General features: G+C 39.3%; 1 protein-coding gene across 2 annotated transcripts in view; it reads left to right on the top strand.

Moving 5' to 3' along the window:
* srlb (sarcalumenin b) overlaps positions 1–23,586 on the top strand; it is a 58,685-nt gene that overhangs the window by 25,987 nt on the left and 9,112 nt on the right. Inside the window, exons 3-6 of one of the 2 annotated variants that reach the window (XM_043711465.2) lie at positions 2,833–2,958; positions 10,985–11,080; positions 17,490–17,522; positions 21,796–21,912. In XM_043711465.2, the coding sequence (XP_043567400.2) occupies positions 2,833–2,958; positions 10,985–11,080; positions 17,490–17,522; positions 21,796–21,912 (372 nt within the window). The remainder of the gene's footprint in view (positions 1–2,832; positions 2,959–10,984; positions 11,081–17,489; positions 17,523–21,795; positions 21,913–23,586) is intronic. The other variant, XM_043711466.2, reaches the window with a different exon arrangement.

Here is a 23,586-nt window from a genome sequence, read left to right as displayed (position 1 = left end):
TTCTGGTCTCCCTGCTATAGGAAGGTGGTTGCGAAACTTGAAAGGGTTCAGAAAACATTTACATGATGTTGCCAGGATTGGAGAGTTTGAGCGAAAGGGAAATACTGAATAGACTTGGGGTATTTTACCTGGAGGCTGAAGGGTGACCTTTTCTGGAGGTTGATAAAATCATGACTGGCATCGGGTAAATAGACAAGATCTCGTACCCAGGATGGGGGAGTCCAAAAATAGAGGGCGTAGGGTTAAGGTGAGAGGGGGAAAAATTTAAATTGGGCAACTTTTTCACACAGGGTGGTAGAGGCTGGTACAATTGCAGCATTTAAAAGGCATCTGGTGAGTATATGAATAGGAAGGGCTTAGAGGGATATGGGCCAAGTGCTGGCAAATGGGACTAGATTTATTTAGTATATCTGGTTGGCAGGAATGAATGGCCTGTTTCAGTGTTGTACATCTTTATGACTGACATGTCCTTTGAGATTTAATTAGTTGTGGGTTTGGAAGGTGCTGTCTAAGGATCTTTGGCGAAGTTCTGCAGTGTATGATGTAGATGGTACATATCGCTGATAATAAGTGTTGGTGGTGGAAGTGACTGTTTTGTCCTGGATAGTATCAAGCTTAAGTGTTGTTGAAGGCAAGTGGTGAGCCACACACTCCTGATTTGTGCCTTGTAGACGGTGGAGGTCTTTAGGGAATCAGGAGGTAAGTTACGCACTGCAGGATTCTTAGCTTCTGATCTTCTCTTCTAACCACACCATTTATATGGTGAGCCTAGTCCATTTTTCTGGTAAATGGTAATCCCTCCCCCTCCCCCAGAATGTAGATAGTGAGGGATTCAGTGATGGGAAAGCCATTGAATGTCAAAGGGTTGGTGGTTAGATTTCTCTTTTACTGGAGATGGCAAGTGCCTGGCACAAATGTTATTTGCCACTTTTCAGCCCATGTCTGGATATTGTCCTGCTCTTGTTGCTTTTGGACATGGACTGCTTCAGTATCTGAGGAGTTAGGAATGGCGATAAACATTGTACAATAGTCCCCACTACTGACCTTATGACAGAGAGAAGGTCAATGATGAAGCAGCAGAAGATGTTTGGGTCTAGGATGCTAACCTGAGCAACTGTAGAGGGCCATCATGACAGCATGCTTGGTGTACTGTTTCAGTTCTGGAACACCTTCCCTAAGAAAATTCACACTTATCTCAGTGGGGGTACAGCAAGGGTTCACCAGACTGATTCCTGGGCTTGCAGATCTGTCATATGAGGAGAGATTGGGTCACCTGAGCCTGTATTCATTTGAGTGTAAAAGAATGAGGGGATTGCACTGAAACATAACTTCCAATTGAGCAAGACAGACTGGATGCAGGGATGATGTTTCATTTAGCCAGAATTAGGGGGTCACTGTTTCAGGTAATGGCAAGACATTTTGGACTGAAATAAGAAATCTATTTACTCAGAGGGTAGTGAACCAGTAGAAATCTCTTCACAGAAGGCTGTGAAGGCTAAATCACTAAATATATTTAATAAAGAAATACAGATTTATAAAGGCTAGAGGTTTCGAGGGATAATGGGAAAGAGTAGGAGTATAGCATTAAGGCAGAGGATCAGCTATGATCATGTTGAATGATGCAGCAGCCTTGATAGATGAAATGGTATACTCTTTCTCCTACTTTCTATGTTCCTTTACGTCATCTAGGCCATTGAGGACAGGCTATAACATTCACTATTGTTGATGAAGGAAAATTCCTAAGAGTCACCTCTGGAAATCAGCCATACTCCATATCCCCGCTACCATTCCAAACAGGACAGACATTAAAATTCTTAAAATGTAAGACAATTCAGGAGTAAAATCAACATTCATTTATCCATACAAAGAGCAGTAGGTATCTGGAAACATCTCTCTCAAAGAATTGCGGATGCTGAATGTCAATTAAAATTTCCAGCAAATTTTGGGTGTAAGTTTTTAAGGAATACTGATTTAAAGGCAGGTAAATGGAAGAGAAATAAAAACAATTCATTCTCTAACAGGATCAAGGTGGTTGCACCTGCTCCTATGACAAATACTAAGAGTCCTGGGAAAAAACAGAATATCACATTGAAATTTTTGAAAACACTGAATCAGATTTGTTTTTATTTTAAACTTTTGGGCACTTGAAGTTGTCCTTAGTATGGAGCAGCCTGTCAACAATATGTGACCTGTATGAAACCATACTATTGTTAGAAGTCAGTGTCTTCAGAAGAGAAGGAGGTTGTGGGGGGAAGAAAAGCACAATGTTGCATAAGCAATGCCAAGAATGTCATTTTACCATCAACTGTGCAGAGAATGGAAAGAATTTGCATTTATATCCTTGCTTTCATATCCTTGGGTTGTCAAAGAACATCTCACTGAATTTTATTTTCATTACACTAAATGTTTTGCTACAGCAAAATGTAGAAGCCAATCTGCGTGGAGCAAAATTACATTGAGTTGAATGACAACGTAATCTGTTTTGAAATAGTTGATGAAAGATTAAAGTAGCCAGGATCATGCGAAGAATTTTGCTGCTCTTTATTGAAAATAGTGCCTCGAGGATTGTTACATCCTCTTGGCAGGGCAGACAAAAAAACCTTTAGACAGGATATCTCAGCTGAATATCAGCACCTATTACAGTGAAATACTATACTAAGAGCATGAGCCTGGATTATGAGTTCAAACCTCTGGAATGGGACAAAAAAAATGATAATGCTGTCATTAACATAAGGTTGTGAACGTTGTTCTAGCAAATCTTTTGGAGTAGGGAATTCAGAGCATTAAAATGTAGATGTTGTTACAGATGATTTTCTTTCTTTTTGCCTGCAGATGAAGGTGATGAGGCTGAGTTGGAGGGGGAAGAGCAGCCGCAGCTCCTGCTACCTTTCAGAGATCGAACTCACATTGAGAAAACTCTACGGCTAGATGAGAAGGCGCCATCTGATGATTATAGTGGTAAATTAACTGCTGGGGAGGGGAAAGATTCTAGATCTATAAAAGCAGTATAATATTTTCAGATTATCTCTCAAATGCTAAAACGTGACAAACCTAAACTAAATAAAGTTTGAAAAACCTTGACAACTCAAAGAAATAATTACAATGAAAGTGTAGTGGGACATGAAATTTTAGCTTAAATTGTAATTACAACTACCATTCCTTCATAAATTGGATGCTGCAAGCAGAAATATCAGTGCTTGTCACAGGAATTATTTTCTACTGGCGTCTTGGCTATAAACAATGCAGAAAAGTTTGGTTTTTTTAAACGTTTTAGTTGTTTCCTGTCCTGGGATTTTTGACTCTACAATGAATATGTTTTTCAAATTTAAAAATGATGGTCATTTGCTTAATTTTCTTGAAATCTGCTCAAGATTAGTCATTTGAAAATTATTTACTTAAAAATATTTTAAACAACTTCCAGAGCAACAGTAAATAGGTCCCCAGATTTCCCCTTGGTGTCTTAACATTACTACAATGGGAGTGGGTGAACTCCTCATTATGGAGGAAAATCTCCCATATCTATTTCAGCTGAAGCCAGTGAAAAGTGTTCAATTATCACTTCCCGCCAATATTTTGTGAAGCTGAAAGTATGAACACTAGAAAACTGAAGTGGATCTGTAAACATAGGTTATGTCTTTACCAAAGAAGAAGCAAGGTATGGTCTTGGCATTGGTACTTACCACCAGAACCAAGATCTATTGAAAATATTCTCAGACCTAACGGTTTGACAATTGGACCCTGAAGATTTGGAAATGTTGTTATTTTTATTATAAATTTTAATATTTAATATGTATGAGATATGGTCAGACTTTGAATTTAGAAAGAAGAATTGACATTCTATTGAATATGTAATGGAACTTAACAGACTATGTAAGACTGTAAAGAGTCTACTTAGAGACTCTTAATTCAGTGTTTGTCTTTTAAATTGTTCTACAGTGCTAGGATGTTGAATAAGTAGATTCCTAGCATAAATTGGGGTTAGATTTTCAAAAAGAGACTTTTTTTTTTGGAACAGATGTTTGAAGCCTTAAAAACAAATTCCTCTGAAAACATTCATTCTCAGTGACTTTCATGGTTCAAGTGGGGCATTCAATCACAAAGGATAGAGGATTCAGAGGTAGTGGCAAAAAAAGGCATAGAGATAAGCTGAAGTCATCAATATGAAAGGAGAATCATCGGTAAAAGTATGAGAATAGAGATGCCTTTGGAAATTATATCCAATAATAGGAATCGGGAAACTATAACTGAATCTCCGGAATGCCTGAGATATAGTCAACAAGCATTTTAGATGCAACCTTCAATTCAATCATGGAATGAATTTTCTTTCTTGGAGTAACAAGTTTTTTAGTTATGCACAATATGATAGGATCAGAATGAAAAGGTAGTGATACTAATCAGAAAGATGTTACAAGATGTTGAGAAACTAAGGCTTTCATCACAGACTCATTCAACTGCCTTATATTGGACAATGGATGCACATCTACAGTGTGTGGAGTGGATTGGGTGAAGATCCTACTACATTCTTTTAATAATAAGGACTAAAGTAAGGCTAAGGAATTTGAGATTTCAACCTGCTTCACATTTGGGAATAATATGCTGAAATCACTGCAAAGAATTCTGATTCCCTATTAAATAGCTGGTATAAATCATTTTATCAGCAGATATACTATGAAGTGAAATATCCTGACTGGTGAGCAGACATCCCACGAAAATGGCTGGCTCAAATGAAACCAAATATGCAGCGTGATATGGCTAGTCAATTGATGTACTGTAAAGGCGATCCCGACATTATTTGTATGATTTTAACGAGCTAACTTTTCTAATAAAAATGTTAAGTAGATGTTATTGGCAACCAGAGATAGGAGTTTAAAGGATAAAGTTATAGTTATATAAAAACTATATCAATAGTTTGTATGTCCACAGGTTAACAATTCTATTTTAGGACACAGGAGTAAGGGATAACAAATACCCTAAACTTCTGGAAGAGATGAGCGAAAATGAGATATGTAAAAATATAGACTATAGACTGTAATGTCCCATAAGCAACAGATTTTAGTTAAGTTGTAGCAACAGACTTGAAATAAGGGTGAAGGAAAAATATTTTAATCTTACACTTTCTAGATATGAACACTAGATTGAGTTATCCTATAATAATATGTAGTAAAGAGAAAATAATAAAAGTGGATAAAGTAAAGGAGATATGGACTGGCTACCTGGCTAACTTCCTAACTGACAACAGGAGGCAGGGGAATCTTCCAACAAGTAATTAATGGATCAATGCGCAAAATATGAACATTGCGGCAATGAACACAGCAGCAGAAAGCCCTGTAATCACAGATGTATGAAAGAAATGACATGGTAAAAGATGAGGTGTTTGGAAGAATTCTAGCAGGCTAACAAAATTGTAAATTAATATGAGCCCTGGTATGGGGCGGTCTATGCAAAGAACTCACTGCAAATGGTTGAGTGTCTTAGTCCATATTGATTTTATTTTTGGGAAAAACATTTTTAAAAACTCCTTTTGGGAATGAGTGATTATGTTGAGCTTGGAAGAGATTACATTTACCTCCACTTTTCCTGGGTAATTGAATACCTTGCATGCAAGGAGAAGAACACTCAGTGAGCCTAATGACATCATATAAATCCATCAGGAAAAAAATTTCAATCCAGTGGACATTGAATATTATCAAAGAGAAGGACAGAATGAGTGGAAAGTTCAGGGTAAGATATGGAAGAATAGCAAGTTTAGCATGGGAAACAAACTATTAAGGTGCATTGTTCAAAGTTAACAGGCATTAAAAAACTGATTACATATGTTGTCATGGGTGACTTCAAATTCCCTAATATTGATTGGAGACTCCTTAGTGAAAATAGTTTGGATGGAGCAGATTTTGTCAGTTGTGTCCAGGAAGGATTCCTGACACAGTATGTAGATAGGCTGACGAGATGGGAGGCCATTTTGGATTTGGTACTTGGCAATGAAACAGGTCACTCGGGGGGAGAGCATTTCGGTGATAGGTGATCACAATTCCCTGACCTTTACTATAGTCATGGAGAGGGATAGGAGCAGATGGTATGGAAGAGTATATAATTAGGGGAGGGCAAATTACAATGTTAGTAGGAGCTTAAATTGGGAACAGATGTTCTCAGGGAAATGCATGACAGAAATGTTGGGGTTCTTTCAGGAGCACTTGCTGTGACTGCTGGATAAGTTTTTCCCACTAAGGCAAGGAAAGGATGGTAGGGTGAAGGAACCTTGAATGACAAGAAATGTGGAACATCTAGTCAAGAAGAAGGAAGCTTACTTAAGGTTGAGGAAGCAAGGAGCAGACAGGACTCTGGGGATTACAAAGTAGCCAGGAAGGAACTGAAGAATGGACTTAGGAAAGCTAGAAGAGGGCATGAAAAAGCCTTGGCAAGTAGGATTAAGGAAAACCCCAAGGCATTCTACGTTTATGTGAGGAACAAAAGCATGGCCAGAGGGTAGGGCTGATCAGGGATCACGGAGGGAACTTGTGTCTGGAGTTGGAGGAGGTGGGTGAGGTCCTTTTAATGAATACCTTGCTTCAGTATTCACTACTGAGAGGGACCTTGTCATTTGTGAAATCCGTGTGAAACAGGAAGGAGAATATGCTGGAAATTTTGAAAAACATGAGGATCGATAAGTCCCCTGGGCGAGACTGGATATACCCAAGGTTACTACGGGAAATGAGGGAAGAGATTGCTCACCTTTGCGATGATCTTTACGTTCTTACAGTCCACTGGAGTAGTACCAGATGATTGGAGAGTGATAAATGTTGTTTCTTTGTTCAAGAAAAAGAGAAGGGATAATCCTTGGAATTACAGACCAGTCAGTCTGTCTTCAGTGCTGGGCAAATTATTGGAGAGGATCCTGAGAGACAGGATTTATGATCATTTTGAAAAAGCATACTTTTATTAGAGACAGTTAGCATGGCTTTGTAAGGGGCAGGTCATGCTTCACAAGCCTTATTGAATTCCTTGAGGATGTGACAACACACTGTTGATGAAGGTAAGCAGTGGATGTGGTGTATCTGGATATCGCAAGGCTTTTGATCAGGTTCTCTATAGTAGGTTTTTCAGAAAGTAAGGAGGCATGGGATATAGGGAAATCTGGCTGTCTGGACACAGAATTGGCTGGCCCATAGAGGACAGAGGGTGGTAGTAGATGGAAAGTATTCAGCCTGGAACTCGGTGACCAGTGGTGTTCTGCTGGGATCTATTCTGGGATCTCTGTTCTTTTGTGGTTTTTATAAATGACTTGGATGGGGAAGTGGAAGTGTGAGTTAGTAAGTTTGCCGATGATGCAAATGTTGGTGGAATTGTGGATAGTGTGGAGGATTGTTGTAGGTTGCAATAGAACATTGACAGGATGCAGATCTGGGCTGAAGTGGCAGATGAAGTTCAACCTGGAAAAGTGTGAAGTGATTCATTTTGGAAGGTCGAATTTGAATGCAGAATACAGGGTTAAAGGCAGGATTCTTGGCAGTGTGGAGGAACGGAGGGATCTTTGGGTCCACATCCATTGGTCCTTCAAAGTTGCCACCTAAGTTGATGGGGTTGTTAAGAAGGGGTTGTTAAGAAGTCGCACACAGGCGACTGACTGTGTGGAGTTTGCAGGTTCTCCCTGTGTCTGTGTGGGTTTTCTCCGGGTGCTCCGGTTTCCTCCCACAGTCCAAAGATGTGCAGGTCTGGTGAATTGGCCATGCTAAATTGCCCGTAGTGTTAGGTAAGGGGTAAATGTAGGGGTATGGGTGGGTTGCGCTTCGGCGGGGCGGTGTGGACTTGAGGGGCTGAAGGGCCTGTTTCCACACTGTAAGTAATCTAATCTAATCTAATCTAAAAAAAAATGTATGGCTTTCATTAGCAGGGGGATTGAGCTATGAGGTTAAGCTGCAGCTCTCTAAAGCCATGGTTAGACGACATGTGGAACATTGTGTTCAGTTCTGGTTGCCCCATTATAGGAAGGATGTGGAAGCTTTAGAGAGGAAATTTATCAGAATGCTGCCTGGACTGGAGAAAGGTTGAGGAAGCTATGGCTTTTCTCACTGGAGCGAAGAAAGATGAGAGGTGACTTGATAGAGGTGTACAAGATGATGAGAGGCATAGATAGGGGATAGTCAGAGACATTTTCAAAGGGTGGAAATGGCTATCACGAGGGGGCATAATTTTAAGGTGATTGGAGAAAGGTTTAGGGAAGATGTCAGAGGTAAGGTCTTTATACTTAATGTGGTAGGTGAGTGGATTGCTCTGCTAGCAGTGGTAGAAGAATCTGATACATTAGGTACATTTAAGCAACTCTTGGATAGGCATATAGATGATAGTAAAATGAAGGGTATGTAGGTTTTTTGATCTTCAAGTAGGATAAAAGGTCAGCACAACATCGAAGGGTCTACACTGTGCTATACATTTCTATGTTCGATTTACAGAATCTGAACAAGTCATGGTGAGTGATTTAGGCTTCACATTTTGCAAATACAAATTTTGGACAATGATGAGGACCAGATTATGGCAGATAAAGGGCTGACTGAATATGACAAATGCTTTACAGAGATGCAGAACAACACTACTTGCGTCAGAAGACAAAAAATAAAAGTTGGCACCAAAATAACGTATGTGCGAGAAGGAGATAGTGAATGGAGGGACAGCATAATGGGGAGGGTATGAGAAGCCACTAGGAAATACAAACACTGGTTAAGTGTGCAAGATGAGGGACAGGAAGTAAGATCCATGGATTGGAAAAGTAAGGTAAGAATGTGGAAGTCCAGAAAAGTATACAGTCCGAAAGGGTATCGTGTGAACACAAGCCGAAGATACATTTATGATCTTGCTAAATAAATTCTGCTCCGATGTGTGGGAGATCTTGTAGTAGTGGTGCAGAATAAGACTAGATTCGCCTACTTTAGGTTAATTACCTGAAGACCTTACTACTTGCGTATTGCTAAGCGAGCTAAGTCAATTGATATAAAAGCTGCATTTCTTTCAGGATGCAAAATTTCAAAGGGAAGTATTTTTGAAACAACTTAGACTGTGAAACTATTGAAATGAAGCAAACATGCTTATGGGTTGAATGATGTAGCAAGGTATGGTATTCCTCAGTTCAATCTGTCTTGTAGGTTACATTCAGCTTAAAGAAAATCCAGGATTGTTTTACTGCTTTCCCAGTGAGAAACCGACCGGAGGTATCTTTATGACACACATTGATTTTCTCTGGAGGGTTTCTGTTGAATATGAGCAATGAATGATGTATAAAATAAAAAGAGAATTTTGAGACTGAAAGTCAGGCTTTGGGGGCCATTTAAATATGTAGAGTTAGACATTAAGCCAAATAAATCAAGAGTGACTTTGGATCAGTAGACTTATCTGAAAAATGTTAACATCCCATTAAATCAGACCAGGTCCTCACAGAATAAAACATTTTTCTGTCCAAGGAAGAAACAGATTAAAAAAAAAAGAGGTTTGACTGGACAGTTAAACTGGTTGTGCACTTAAACTTGAGCCAATACCAGTAATGACCAATTGGAAAGGAGTACGATGATGGAACATATCACAGTTGAGGAAGTATTGAGAGCAAATAAAACATTAAAGAAATTATATGCAGAAAAATGCATATTCATAATTCTGGTTATGGATGACACAAAATATGAAGCTTGTCCTTTTTAGCAATGCTTCTCCTGCTAATCTTCTAGATGGCTATTCAAATCCAGCTAGATTTATCATGCCTTTGATGGAAAAGACCAATAAATGTTGTCTGTTGGCCTGGGAAACTGAGAAAATATCATGTGTAATTTAAAGTAACTTTAGCTGCTAAAACATTGGTGCTAATAGAAACTATGGATAAATGAGTGTTGTTATCCAACAGTCAAAAATAAATTTCATACAAGGATCAATCCAAAAAAAGTTTGCCTTTTTGGATGTTGTTGGATAATTGTTGGCTTTGGGACAATGCACATGTTGCAAAGGATGTCATTGAGAAAAATGTTAGGACAAATGAAATGTTAGAGAAATGTTAAATAAAGTAGATGAATGCAAGTCAGCAGTTAGTAGATTGTTTCACAATAAAAGGTACTTGCTTCAAGAAATTACAGGAAATCTTTCAAGATGGACAATGAAATAAACCAGTTTTGTTTGAATTGCTTTATGTACAAATGTATTACAATCTTGTTTTGTTTTTAAAAAAAGGCTGATTGAATGAATTATAAGGAATATGCAAAAATACATAGAATAGAATCCCTACAGTATGGAAACGGGCCCTTTGGCCCAACAAGTTCACACCAACCTCCGAAGAGCAACCCACCCAGACCCATTTACCCCTGATTAATACACCTAACACTATGGGCAATTTAGCATAGCCAATTCACCTGACCTGCACATCTTTGGATTGTGGGAAGAAACCGGAGCACCTGGAGGGATCCACGCAGACACTGGGAGAATGTGCAAACTCCACACGGACAGTTGCCCAAGGCGGGAATCAAACCCAGGTCTCTGGTGCTGTGAGGCAACCATGCTAACCACTGAGCCACATGATGCCTGATCTTTGTTATTGATCAGTTGTATTATGAAATAAAATGCAGGATATGTAAACATTATTTTGTTTTACTTCTCATGAAGTTAGTTTTTAAAAGTTTATTTAAAGAGAAGAGGGGACTCTGATAATATAGCAACCTGTTAAGCAAGTAATTGGGATTAATTGATTAATTGACTGGATAGATAGAAAAGGGGAACAAGGGTGCTTGTTGCACAGTGGTAGTGTCCCTACCTCAGAGCCAGTATGCCTAGGTTCAAATCCCACCTGCTCCAGAGATAATACTATCACTGAAAAGGTTGATTAGAAAGTATCTACAAGACTGAATAGTTAATGAAGTAAATTCCCTAAGAAAGGTGTCTTGGCTTCTCTCTTGTTTTAGATCTAAATTGACATCAGTGTCCTCTACATTCATTTGTCTTCTCCCCAACCCCTCACTAGGTGTGCTGCAGCGGTTACGGAAGATATACCACAATGCCATTAGACCACTGGAACAAGCATACAAGTACAATGAACTGAGGCAACACGAAATAACAGGTAGGACAAGAGGAAAATGCATATGAACATTGAATGAAAGTCTGAACTTTGACTGTCTCACAAGTTGATAAGAAACGGTATAAAGTTAGGCATACCATGACCTTCAATAGGGATGTAGAGGAGTAGCAAACATTATAAAATGAAATTTCTAAGTAATGCAGACCAGAATTTCAGCTATACAATTGATTGTGCCAAAAATAGAGCTTTGTCACCCACAAAATGGCTGTCATGTCATTAATATTTTATTAAAACATTTTCTATTGGCCTTATCCCTTTATATAATGCAACCCTTTTAACACCTGAAGTTAATACTATTGAATGAAAATGTAGTTTATTGTGTAAGTTTAATATAAATGACAGTGAATTCAAGCATTATTGTTTTAGTTACAACTAGTGAACACATCATGGAGCTAAAGTCCAGGAAAGTAACATTACAGCGATAACGGGTCTTAACAGTCAGGCAGCTCTGCTATCATGTTAAGTGGGATGTCATTGACAGGGTGAGTTTAACTCTTTATTTCCTCATAGACCAGAGGAGACTCGGGTTGCTTTGTTAAAATGTTTGCTTATTCATACATGCGTGGGAAATGCACATATCCCAATGGTGTACAGCTCAAATTTTTATGCGAGAACAAAAGTTTTTACAGATAATAAGCTTCCAATGGACTATTCCTACAGATAATCATTTGCAATCAAAAAGTTATACATATACATGCCTTTATCTCCACCCAGTTGTATTTGCATAATTCATGTTCCAATTTAGTACAAATAACTATATCATCCATTCATGTTAAAATTAATACATATGACTATATTATACAATTATTTTCAAACTAATACACGTGATTATATTATTCAGTCATATTCTTGATCATGTTCAGATCTGTTAGTAGTACTTTGTGATTATCAGTAAACCAATACTGAATATTTTTGCCTTTCAGTCCCTCCTATTGCCTTTAACTGTCTATTTTTCCTTTCATCATGTTTGGTAATTTCAAAATATTCATTGTTGAATCATTTAACCGGTCCATCTCTATCTCAAAAGGAATGTTTGTTTGATGAAAATCAGTCAATTCAAGGTTAGCAAAAACTTGCTTATGCCCAGATCCAAGACCTGGCTACTACATTATTCATTGGTTAGACAGTGCTTTAGAATCAATGGGTTTAAGAGGATATTGCAGTATATTAGAAGGGAGTTGTTAGAAATGAATTTCAAATGAGATTATTTGGGATATAACGCCCCAGCAACCATCTTGTTTAAATTATATATCAGAACTCACAGGGGTGGTTTGATTCAACATTGAGTGTATTTGGGCCCAAGTGGGTTTTGTTGCTGATGCTATTGTGACATAGCCCTGAAGTGTGAAGGAGCAACAATATATTTTAGATGGAGGAAACCTGTGGATGGCTACCAGAAAACATCCAGAATTTTGTCATGTGACTCACAAAGCCTCTCACCAGAGAGGGCACACTGTAACTCTTCAAAGACCTCAGGTTCTTATGACCAAAGCATTTGTCCATATTCTGGAAAATTAAAAATCTCACAACAGGTTATAGTCCAACAGGTTTAATTGGAAGCACTAGCTTTCAGAGTGCCACTCCTTCATCAGGTGGTTGTGTCATCCATAGTGTGGGGGATTGAGAAATTATGGAAAACATTCTATAACACAAAATGCTAAGGAAATGCTCATTGTTAAAATGGACCACGTCATACCACTCCTATCTAGCATTCTTAGAACAGCATTGGACTTTAGCCTGGATTACACATTTGTCTCTCAAATGGAACTTGAACTCTCAACCTTCTGACTCTAAAGTATGAGCACTACCAACTGAGCTCACAGCCAACACCCAAACTGACTGTTTAGATCCCATTTTTCACTTCTGATAAAGGATCTCCAAGGGACATTAATTTGTTATTTTCTTGTTCTCCTGTTGCACTACCTTTTTTATTTTTATTAATATCTATACATCTGTGTTACTTGCCATTTGAAGTTGAATTGAGTTTGTGCCAATAAATAGTATTACACTTTATTCTGCAAAATATCAGTTCCAACCATGACCGTGTGATGTGGTTGTCACAGATGAAAGTATTATGAACCTGTTAACTATCAGTTTAGCTATGGGAGGTAGTCCAAGAATAATCTGACAAATGTTTACAGTCAAAAGACTTCTGTTAAAGTAGCACTCAGACAATGATGTAAGGATATGTACTGAAGTGCTAAGACATTTGTTTCAACCATAGACATACACATTTCCACGCTTCTCAGTTCAATCTTGCTATTGCTCCTGTGACCAGTTCCGTTGATTCTTTATTATAAATCAATGTTCAGAACTGAAACTGTTGAATTAAGAAACAGATCTGAAAGATTTTTAAAATGAAGATTAGGAATGATTCAGTTCTCTTGGTGACTGATGACGGTGAAAGCATTGGGTGAGGTGGCACTGATCAAGAAATGGCTGCTGCTGAGTTAGTCAACATGATATGTGAACTAAAGTTGTTTCATTATACTTGGGCTGGGAGGAAGAAAGGCATAAATTAGTGTTCCTTTGCAATGGTTCACATTTGGAAAACGCATATAGCGTCATAGAGATGTACAAAGCAGAAACAGAACCTTCGGTCCAACTTGTCCAAGCCGACCAGATGTCCTAACCTAATCGAGTCCCATTTTCCAACACTTGGTTCATATCCCTCTAAACCCTTTTCTATTCATATACCTATCCAGATGTTTTTTAAATGTTGTGATTGTACCAGCCACCACCACTTCCTCTGGCAACTCATTCCATACACACACCACCCTCTGCATGAAAATGTTGCCAGACAGGTCCATTTTAAGTTTGTCTCTCTCACCTTAACCTATGCATTCTAGTTCTGGATTCCCTTACTCCAGGGAAAATATCTTGTTTATTTACCCTATCCATGCCCCTCATGATTTTATAAATCTCTATAAGTCACCCCTCAGCCTTCAACATTCCAGGGAAAAAGCCCCAGCCTATTCAGCCTCTCCTTGTAGCTGAAATCCTCCAGCCCTGACAACGTCCTTGTAAATCTTTTCTGAACCCTTTCAAATTTCACAGCATCTTTCTGATCGGAGGAAGACCAGAATTGCACACATTATTCCAAAAGTGGGCTAACCAATGCCCTGTACAGCTGCAACATGACCTCCCAACTCCTATACTCAATGCTCTGATCAATAAAAGACTACATACCAAACATCATCTTTACTATGCTATCTACTTATAACTCTACTTTCAAGAAACTATGAACCTGCACTCCAAGATTGCTGTTCAGCAACACTCCCCAGGACCTTGCCATTATGTCCTGCTTTGATTTGCCTTTCCATAATGCAGCACCTCATATTTATCTAAATTAAACTCCATCTGCCACTCCTCAGCCCATTGGCCCATCTGATCAAGATCCCATTGTACTCTGAGGTAACCTTCTTTGTTGTCCACTACACTGCCAATTTTGGTGTCCTCTGTACCTCTTTTGTTCACATCCAAATCATTTATATAAATGACAAAAAACAGTGTATCCAGCACCAATCCTTTTGTATAGACATTGGATGGACATCTGAACAGTGGCTGTCTCACAAATATGTCACCTATGGCAAAATTCTAAAAAAAAAGGTTAAACATATACTGTTGATGATCAACAGGAAATTGAAGGGATTGTAAAATCTACATTCTAAATAAATGTTACAGACCAAACCAGAAACCCCCAAACATTTCAAGAAAGTAGCCTAGACCCTAACATTTGCTAATTGTTTTAAGCAGGTGTAACGTGGATATTCCAGGAGGGATGTAATTGGTCAAACCATGTAGTTTTAAACAAAAACAATTTATTTACAAGATTACTGTATGAAGCGCAAATAAAAGAGAACAGAATACTAAATAACAACCTATCCGAGAAACCAACAGATCATCCCAAATTAATGATGTTATTCCAAATACTTGCAACAATCCCCATAAACACCCATTTGCACAAAAGGTAGGAGAGATATCAGAGAGAGGGTACCAGCATGGACCTGCTTCTTTGGGTCCAGCAGCTTCACAACTACCTGACTGTTTTCAGTGAATAGCCAGACCAAACCAAAAATTAAATCAAACCAGGGAAAAGCTGAGCTGGGAAAACTGGTCACTCCCCTTTCATTGTACAAGCCTTCTTTTTTAAACAAAGTGAAAGCCTTTTGCCTTAGGCAGTATTTGTTAGCTATAATCAAACTGGCCCTTAAACCCATCCAAACCTAAACTTTTTGAGGTCAGTGTCTTTTATGAGCCCTCTGGGGGGAAAAAAAACAAGGACAACATAACCTTGTTAAAGGAGCAGCATTGTCACACAAGGCACTAGGTCTTCAGTAATGCACCCATAAGAGGTAGTAGCTCTGCTTTAAGCCTTGTGTTGTGATGTCATTTATTTTAATTATTGATAAACTTCTTAATGCTGTCTTCATGCAGTGATCAGCCTGAATTGTCTTTCAGCGGTTTGGAGACCCAACAAACAAGCGGATTATGGGTACCTCCTTTATTGGGTCAAATACCTGAATATTGAATTTTAAATACCTGAGAAACTGGAAATACATTGAGATAAATAGAATAGCTGCCGGACTTGCTTGAGCAACTGAGAAATTTCTACATGCATATCCAGAGGCTGCAACAATATAATGAGGGAAATTATCGGAGACTTTAACATTACACATTCTAAGAGGGTGTGAAACACGGCAGGAACATATTGTGCTGGTAGACAATTTAAAAAAAAAACAAACAGCCCAATTTGAACTTGTTGAAATATTTCCGTTGAATCTAGGTGGATTACCAGTGGTTTATGTGTCATGGCGATGGGGGAATACCTGCAAACGTTCCTGCTCCTGACGCGTATTCAGTCGCTTTGATTTTTGAAAAGTGCGACTCTGGAGAAACTGAGCTACTTTCCACAGTTAGATAGTCTACAATCTCTAAGGGCCAGTAGTGTGGGCTATGCACAGGGCCACCTTGAAGCAGACTCTTGCTCCACTTGCATGACATCAGCCAATTTATCATAAGACAATCCCAGCTCGTCAACGTACTGAAGAGATTTTTGTGCCGTAGGCATTTTCCTCTTATATTGCCTTTTGCTCATGGCTTTAGGCATAGAGAAGGGCCCAGGAGTGGTTGGGCTATATAATCACTATTTTAATGTTTAGATCCAATTGCCCAGGGATATTCTCGATTCTACTTTAGACGATTCATAACCCTGTCTGATGGACGGCAACAGGCCAGTCACTTTAAAATTGCTCATGATTCATCTGCTGATGTCATGCACCAATGTTCCGGTTGTAGTTTTAACCTGTTCTTCTGAGGAGGCGAGAAGGACAGTCACTGGGAACCTGCAAGATGGTTCTTTAAAGATACAACTTGGAATCCGATGACATAAATGGGGCCCTGGCCGATATTTTAACTGGAGACGTGCGTGGGAAAGCATTGGGAACTTTAAACCAGGCTAAATAAGTGGAGATTGAGTCATAGATTCAACGGCCAAGCCTTTTCATAAATGAAAAAAAATTCTTGCAGATCCCCGAGAAGCAGGATTCTTCCTCCAAGCCACATGAGCTGAACTTCCCTATCCCAGGCTGAGGCATCCTCCCAGGCTGCAGGCATCATCCCATTCCTTCCAATCGCAGGCGCCGTGCTCACCGTCAATAGCCAGTTTTTTTTTGGGGGGGGGGGGGGGAGGGGAGTAGAAGGGAGTTGATTATCTGTAGCTGAGGTCTGAAACCGTTACAGTAATATTTCCAAAACCGTACAATGCGAAGATTCTGTCAGTCTGACGCCCATCTTGAATCCATCCTCAGGCGACTGACTGTGTGGAGTTTGCACATTCTCCCTGTGTCTGCGTGGGTTTCCTCCCACAGTCCAAAAATGTCCAGGTTGTGTGAATTGGCCACGCTAAATTGCCCATAGTGTTAGGTGAAGGGGTAAATGTAGGGGAATGGGTCTGGCTGGGTTGCGCTTCGGTGGGTCGGTGTGGACTTGTTGGACCGAAGGGCCTATTTCCACATTGTAAGTAATCTAATCTAATCTAATTCAGCCAAACCAGCACCACCCCCTGCCAAATTTCTCCACTCACCAACGTACACCACTCCTGGACCCCGGTTAAAATCAGGGTTTATGTTTCACTTGAATAACTGTTCAATCCAACACTGGCTCAAAGTCGCTCCTTTGAGGGGAAAAAACTCAGACTATAGAAGTGATAAACATACAAACTGTACATCTAGAACGGATTAGCATGCTCTGAATTATCGGCTTTCATGTGTTTGTTTCACATTTTGTTGTCACCATTTCTGCTTCTCTCTTTCTCTCTTTACTGATTTCATTTCTTTCCCTTTGCTTTACTCCACTCACTCTGCTTTTTTCTTCCCCTCCCGTCTAACAGCCTACCCAGGACGTTCCATGAACTCATTCCAAGGTTGGTGACATTATGTGCCTCTTGCATGCTCAAGCCCAGCCTTCTAACTGTTATGGGGCCAAAAGCAGTAACACAACTGAGCAAGCGTGCAACTAAGCTGAAGAAATGCCTTTGGAAAGGGGCCAGAAATTAATCCTTCGGCAGCCCTCAGCTTCTGCTTGAATCGGGTTCCATCGATCACATATCAAGACTACTCCTGTACTTCTGTCAGCTCCACTTAAATTCATGCTCGCTCCTCCGCCCCACTCCCCCAACCACGAACTTCAAAGTACACAAGGATTTAGAAGCGCCAGTACTTTGATGTTTTGGCCAAAAATTGAATAACAATCTCTCAATCTCTCAATATTTAGAAGTATAGTTAACGAACTAAAACTGGACGAAACGAAGAAAGTTTGACTATCAATGTAGGACTTGTGTTTAACTCCAATCTCCCAGCGTTATATCTAAATATACGTAGACAATTCGTAATAGCTCGAAAAAAATTGTTTTTGGAATAGTTTGTTCAACTCCCTGATTCCAATAACCAAACATTAATTATTAACGCAATCGAGAGCAACTTCGCCTGCGCTTTCACGAAAATTGGAAGAGGATTGAAGATGTCAGTATGGGTTTGAAACTTGTAGAACTAACTCGAACCTGCACGTACAAAGTAAACGTGCGTGCTCTGAGCTCCTTCCTCTTCCACGAAAGGCAATGACGGGGATAGGGTTAATGTACAAGTGATCAGGTTGGTAGTGAGGGCAGATATAATAGGAAACTGAACTGCTCCAGAAGTCCAGCGAGAATCAGCATGAAGCACGTTGCTAGGGAGTGTACATAAACCAGTACTATCTTGAGTGTTTGATGGGACAGTTTGGATGAAGTTTTAATCTGCATCTAACCCATGTTAGACATGTTCCTGGAGAGTTTGATAAACCAGTACAGATGAAGATTTACTTTGAATCTAACCCAAGCTATATCTGCCTTGATGGAGTTTGACGCTAACAATAGGTTACAAAAAAAGTGGAACAAATTACATTACAGTATTACCGATTCACAGAAATAAAAATAAAACTTTAAATGTTGAATTCCAATACCGCTGATTATCACAAATGTGAGGCGCAGCAGTCTCATGCGTAAATACTCCGCTCATTCTAAGTAGCGTTATTCCAGAAGCACGAGGGACAAAAACACACTGGAGAAAGTTGTGCTCAATCCATATTCTGATGGTGTGGTATGGATTTGATGTCGTGTTTACTAATGCTCACTCAGTAGCAGCTGGCAAACAATCGGCCCGTGCATGTACCTTTTACTTTGCCTTTCCACTTGAAGTTGGTGTGTAAGTGCACTGTTATTGTCTGCCTCACTTCCTGAGGACAATTTGCCCATGTGGACAGTACAAATATGATGTATATAGGTTAAACTCGGACTCAGTGTATCAGTAAGAAAATTATTCGACACCTTTCGTAACAGGTGCAGCCATCGGCAGGGTTCTCGACTGGAATTCTAATAAAAACATCAGCGATTTCCTAGCTGTGTATCTAAATATGCTGAATTGCTTCGCTGCAGCAAAAAAAAACCTGAAAATGAAAGGAATTGAAGGGACACCTGTAAAATAACCCGCCTGGGTTATGTACGAGCTTCACTCAAGTCAATTTATTTAAACCAGGCACAGACCCAGGAAAATTCTCCGTGGTGTTAGATAAAATATTGGGGAATGCTACTCCTTAAGTTGTTCCGATGACGCTGAAAGAATTGGGGTCAGCTAGTGATGTTCCATGTTTGAAAAAAAAACACTTTTGAAAATTGCGACTGTATGTTTGATTTCTGTGCTGGAGACTAATGCATTTCCGCAGAACGAGAACTTTGTTCTGGTCGAGGTTCTAGACATTTACTTTCTGAAAATTTTCACCACCCCATCCACACATCTAAACGCTTCAAATACAAAGATTCTCAAATTTTGAAACTGTGGGTTCGACAGGGATTCTCATTCATGGCCAGACATATTAACAACACGTGAAATTGGTGTGAAGGATTTGCGATGTTCCAGAGATAGAGAAAGCATGATATTTGGTTTTTTTCTCCAATGAGATTTCACGAATAGACGGAACATAGGCAGAAATACTTTCACGGATGATAACTATCATCATTCCATCCCCTGCAACCTTCACAGCTCAGCTATCAGGATTGGTGTTCTGATCCAGGCTGGATTCAAATTGATCTCACCGCTTCCGCTTCTCCTTCCTCATCTCAACTTTTGTTTCTTTTTCAGTCCTTCCGTTTGATTTTGCTCCCCGCCTGATTCTGTGTTCCAGTGTCTGCTTTTTCGTCGTGTTCTGATTCAAAACGTCTGTTGTCCTCTCGATTTCAATGTCTCTGCTTCTATCTTGTTTCTTCGGTTTCCCGATATTTTGCGTTATTTTAGTACTGTTTATGTTCTTTAAGTTACTCTATCCACTTTCTATGCATTTTTGGGATGATTCATCCGTTCTTGAACTTCTAGATTAACATTACTAAAACCTAAGTAGGAAGTTTAATCATAGACTGGAATGGGCAACGTGATCCAACGTACTAAAAAATGCGGGGATGCTAGAAATCAGAAACAAAAACAGAAATTGCTGTAAAAAATCAGCACGTCTGGCAACATCTGTGGAGAAAAAGCAGAGTTAACGTATGGGGTCCAGTGACTCTTCTTCAGAATTGCCATGATTTGGAGATGCCGGTGTTGGACTCGGGTGTACAAAGTTAAAAATCACACAACACCAGGTTATAGTCCAACAGGTTTAATTGGAAGCCCTAGCTTTCAGAGCACCTTTCAGGAGGAATGGTTGTGTCATCCATATTGTGGGGGATTGCAGAGTTACATTGTACTTTGCTCAAAAATCCATGAATCCATGTAAGACTCTGTTAGCTCATTTTTTTAGATTAGAATCAGTCTAAACATTGTGGCACAGACAACAGCACACAGGGGGCTAACACCTTCAATACATTAACAATTGGTGTCAGCCCAGATAAAGTTAACTGGAGAATGTAATTTAAAAAAAAAGTTTTGTGATTTACAAATGAAAAAAGTGAAACTATCATGCATATTCTAACAGACGAGAGACTTAACAAACAATCAAGGTATTTTTCAATGTATAATTTCAGTTACATCACACTGTAAACATTTGCTATAAATTCTGTCTCTTACAATCGTGTACTCCACAACCACCTGATGAAGGAGCAGCGCTTGGAAAGGTAGTGCTTCCATTTATACCTGTTGGACTATAACTTGGTGTTGCGTGTTTTTTAACTCAGAATTTCCAGATCTGCTGAGCTTTTCCGGCAATTTCTGATTTTTTTTTTGTACTCTCCATAGCAATGCTCGCTTTCTATACCTCAAACACTATTTATAGCCATGTGGTCAGGACTTGGCACCAACAATCCAGTCAATTTAGGGAATTATATCAAAGTGATTAGTTGCCCAGGTTAACAGCTTGAAAACAACAAATGCTGGAGATCACAGCGGGTCAGGCAGCATCCACAGACAGAGAGCACGCTAACGTTGAACAGTCCTCTAGCTTGATGCTGCCTGATCTCCAGCATTTATTGTTTTCAGTAAACGTTTCTACAGGTTAACAGCTGTCAGGCGATTTCCAAAAATAGATGTTCCAATCTCTCAAGTTCTTGAACGAATGGGTTCACATTGAGATCCGTATGCCTAATTTGATAACTTGGTTCTCCTTTAGAGATTCAGTCATGTATATGAAAGGAAGAATTTGTATTTCATGTCCAGAGAAGATAAGTTTCACAGCCAATTAAGCACGTTTTTAAACTACTGTTATAATGAGGCGACACACGGCAGCCAAATTACCACATCAATGTGTAATAAATAATAATGTGATAATAAACACATTCTGTTTACAGTTCCTGAGGCTTAGGTATTGACTGGGCGGGGGGAGGGGATCTCCTGTGTTCGTCTTCAGAAAAGTAATGTAGGATATTTTATTTTCATCTAAGATGATCAAATAACATATTGTTTTAAACGCTTATCTTAAAGGCACTGCTTATGCTTTGGGGATCTGGGATATTTCTGGACAGGGACTTGAACGCATAACCTTGTGACTCAGAGATTAGGATCTACTACTGAGCCAAACCTGACCCCATTACTTTCCACTGTGATTTGCACCTACTTGCAAAAACTATTTGCATTATCAACTGTTTGGAAGAAGCTTCTTTTAGCTTCACAATATGGCTTAGTTGTGTTACATACAGTGCAGTAAACAATTCATTGTAAGAATTGTTGTGTTTCCAGATGGAGAAATTGTGTCAAAACCAATGGTGCTGTTCTTGGGACCATGGAGTGTTGGGAAATCCACCATGGTCAACTACCTCCTGGGACTGGACGAGAATATCTATCAGCTTTATACAGGTAGGAGCAAATTATGGCAGATGATGGAATCTGAACTGAAAACAAAATGCTGGAGATCACAGCAGGTCAGGCAGCATCCATGGAGAGAAAGCAAGCTGACATTTTGAGTCTCAATGACCCTTCATCAGAGCTGAGATCTGATGAAAATCAGCTCTATTGAAGAATCATCTAGACTCAAAACATTAGCTTGTTTTCTCCTCATGGATGCTGCCTGACCTGCTGTGTCCTCCAGCATTTTTTTTGTTTATAGCTTTACACAGGTAGTGAGACATGGAATATGATAAAAGAGTAGATCATTTTACAACATGATTAAAGTGAGGACTGCAGATGCTGGAGATCAGAGTCTAGATTAGAGTGGTGCTGGAAAAGCACAGTAGGTCAGGCAGCATCCGAGGAGCAGGAAAATCGACTTTTCGGGCAAAGCCATTCCTGATGAAGGGCTTTTGCCTGAAACATTGACTTCCTGCTCCTCGGATGCTGTCTGACCTGCTGTGCTTTTCCAGCACCATTCTAATCTATACTCCGACATTTTACAACATAAGTTTGTTCCATCATTCAGCAGAATTATGACTGGTCTTGTATGGTCTCAACTCCTCTTTCCTGTCTCTTGCCCCCAACCCCACAAAAAAACCTGGACTCTCCTATCTATCAAAAATCTAATCCAACCTTGAGTAAACTCAAATACCTAGTCTCCCTTGTTTTTTGGGGAAGAAATACTATTGACCAATAATCAAAGAGAGAAAACATTTCTCATCCTCATCTTAAAAAGTGAGACATTATATTCTTAACCATTGTCCCTCAGTTCTAGAATCCCCACAAGAGGATACATCCTCTCAAGTTTCCCCTGTCAAATTCCCTTCAGGTTCTGTATGTTTCAATAGCAGTCACTCTCATTCTTTTAAACTTGGGTTCAAATTTACATTTTCCCACATTATATTCTTTGTGCAACTTTTTGTCCACTTGCTTAGGCTGTCCAAATTACTTTGCAGATTCTCTACTTCCTATTGACAACTTACTTTTTTATCCTTGCATTATCATTAAATTAGCTACCATGCATTCAATTCCATCATTTGAATCATTGGTATAGATTGTAAATAGTTGAGAACCCAGTACAGATTCCTATGGTTCTCCATTAGCTATGGCTTGCCAAACTGAAAAGGACCTGAATTTTTTTTTGTGCTCTCTACTTCCTTTGATATGGTACTTTATCAAATGCCTTTTTGAAATACAAGCACAGAACATCCATAGGTTCCCCTTCATTCACCACCTTGTTACTTCTTCCTCAAATAAAACGTTACGAGAGTAGTTAAATATGATTTATCTTTCACAATGCCATGTTGACTCTTCCAGATCACATTATGACTTTCCAAGTATCCTGCAATAAATTCCTTAATGGATTCTAGCAATTTCATGATGAAATATATTAGGTTATCTGGCCTATGCTTCCCTACTTTCTGAACCCCTCTTTACTTGATATTACATTAGCTTTGTTTAATTTTACTGGGACCCTTCCAGAATGCAGTGAATTTTAGAAGTTTGTAATCAATGCCTGTACTATCTTTCCAGCTACTTCTTTTTATATTGGAGGAAGCATGCTGTCTGCTTCTGGGGACTCGTCAGTCTTTAGGTCCAAGGAATTTCCCAACATCTTTCCTCTGGTTTAAGTCTCTTCCT

This window comes from Chiloscyllium plagiosum, unplaced genomic scaffold, assembly GCF_037043375.1.
Source record: "Chiloscyllium plagiosum isolate Xiang-an unplaced genomic scaffold, Cpla_swu_hap1 HiC_scaffold_20, whole genome shotgun sequence".
Lineage (NCBI taxonomy): Eukaryota > Metazoa > Chordata > Chondrichthyes > Orectolobiformes > Hemiscylliidae > Chiloscyllium > Chiloscyllium plagiosum.
This window is presented reverse-complemented; position numbering and strand designations above follow the sequence as displayed.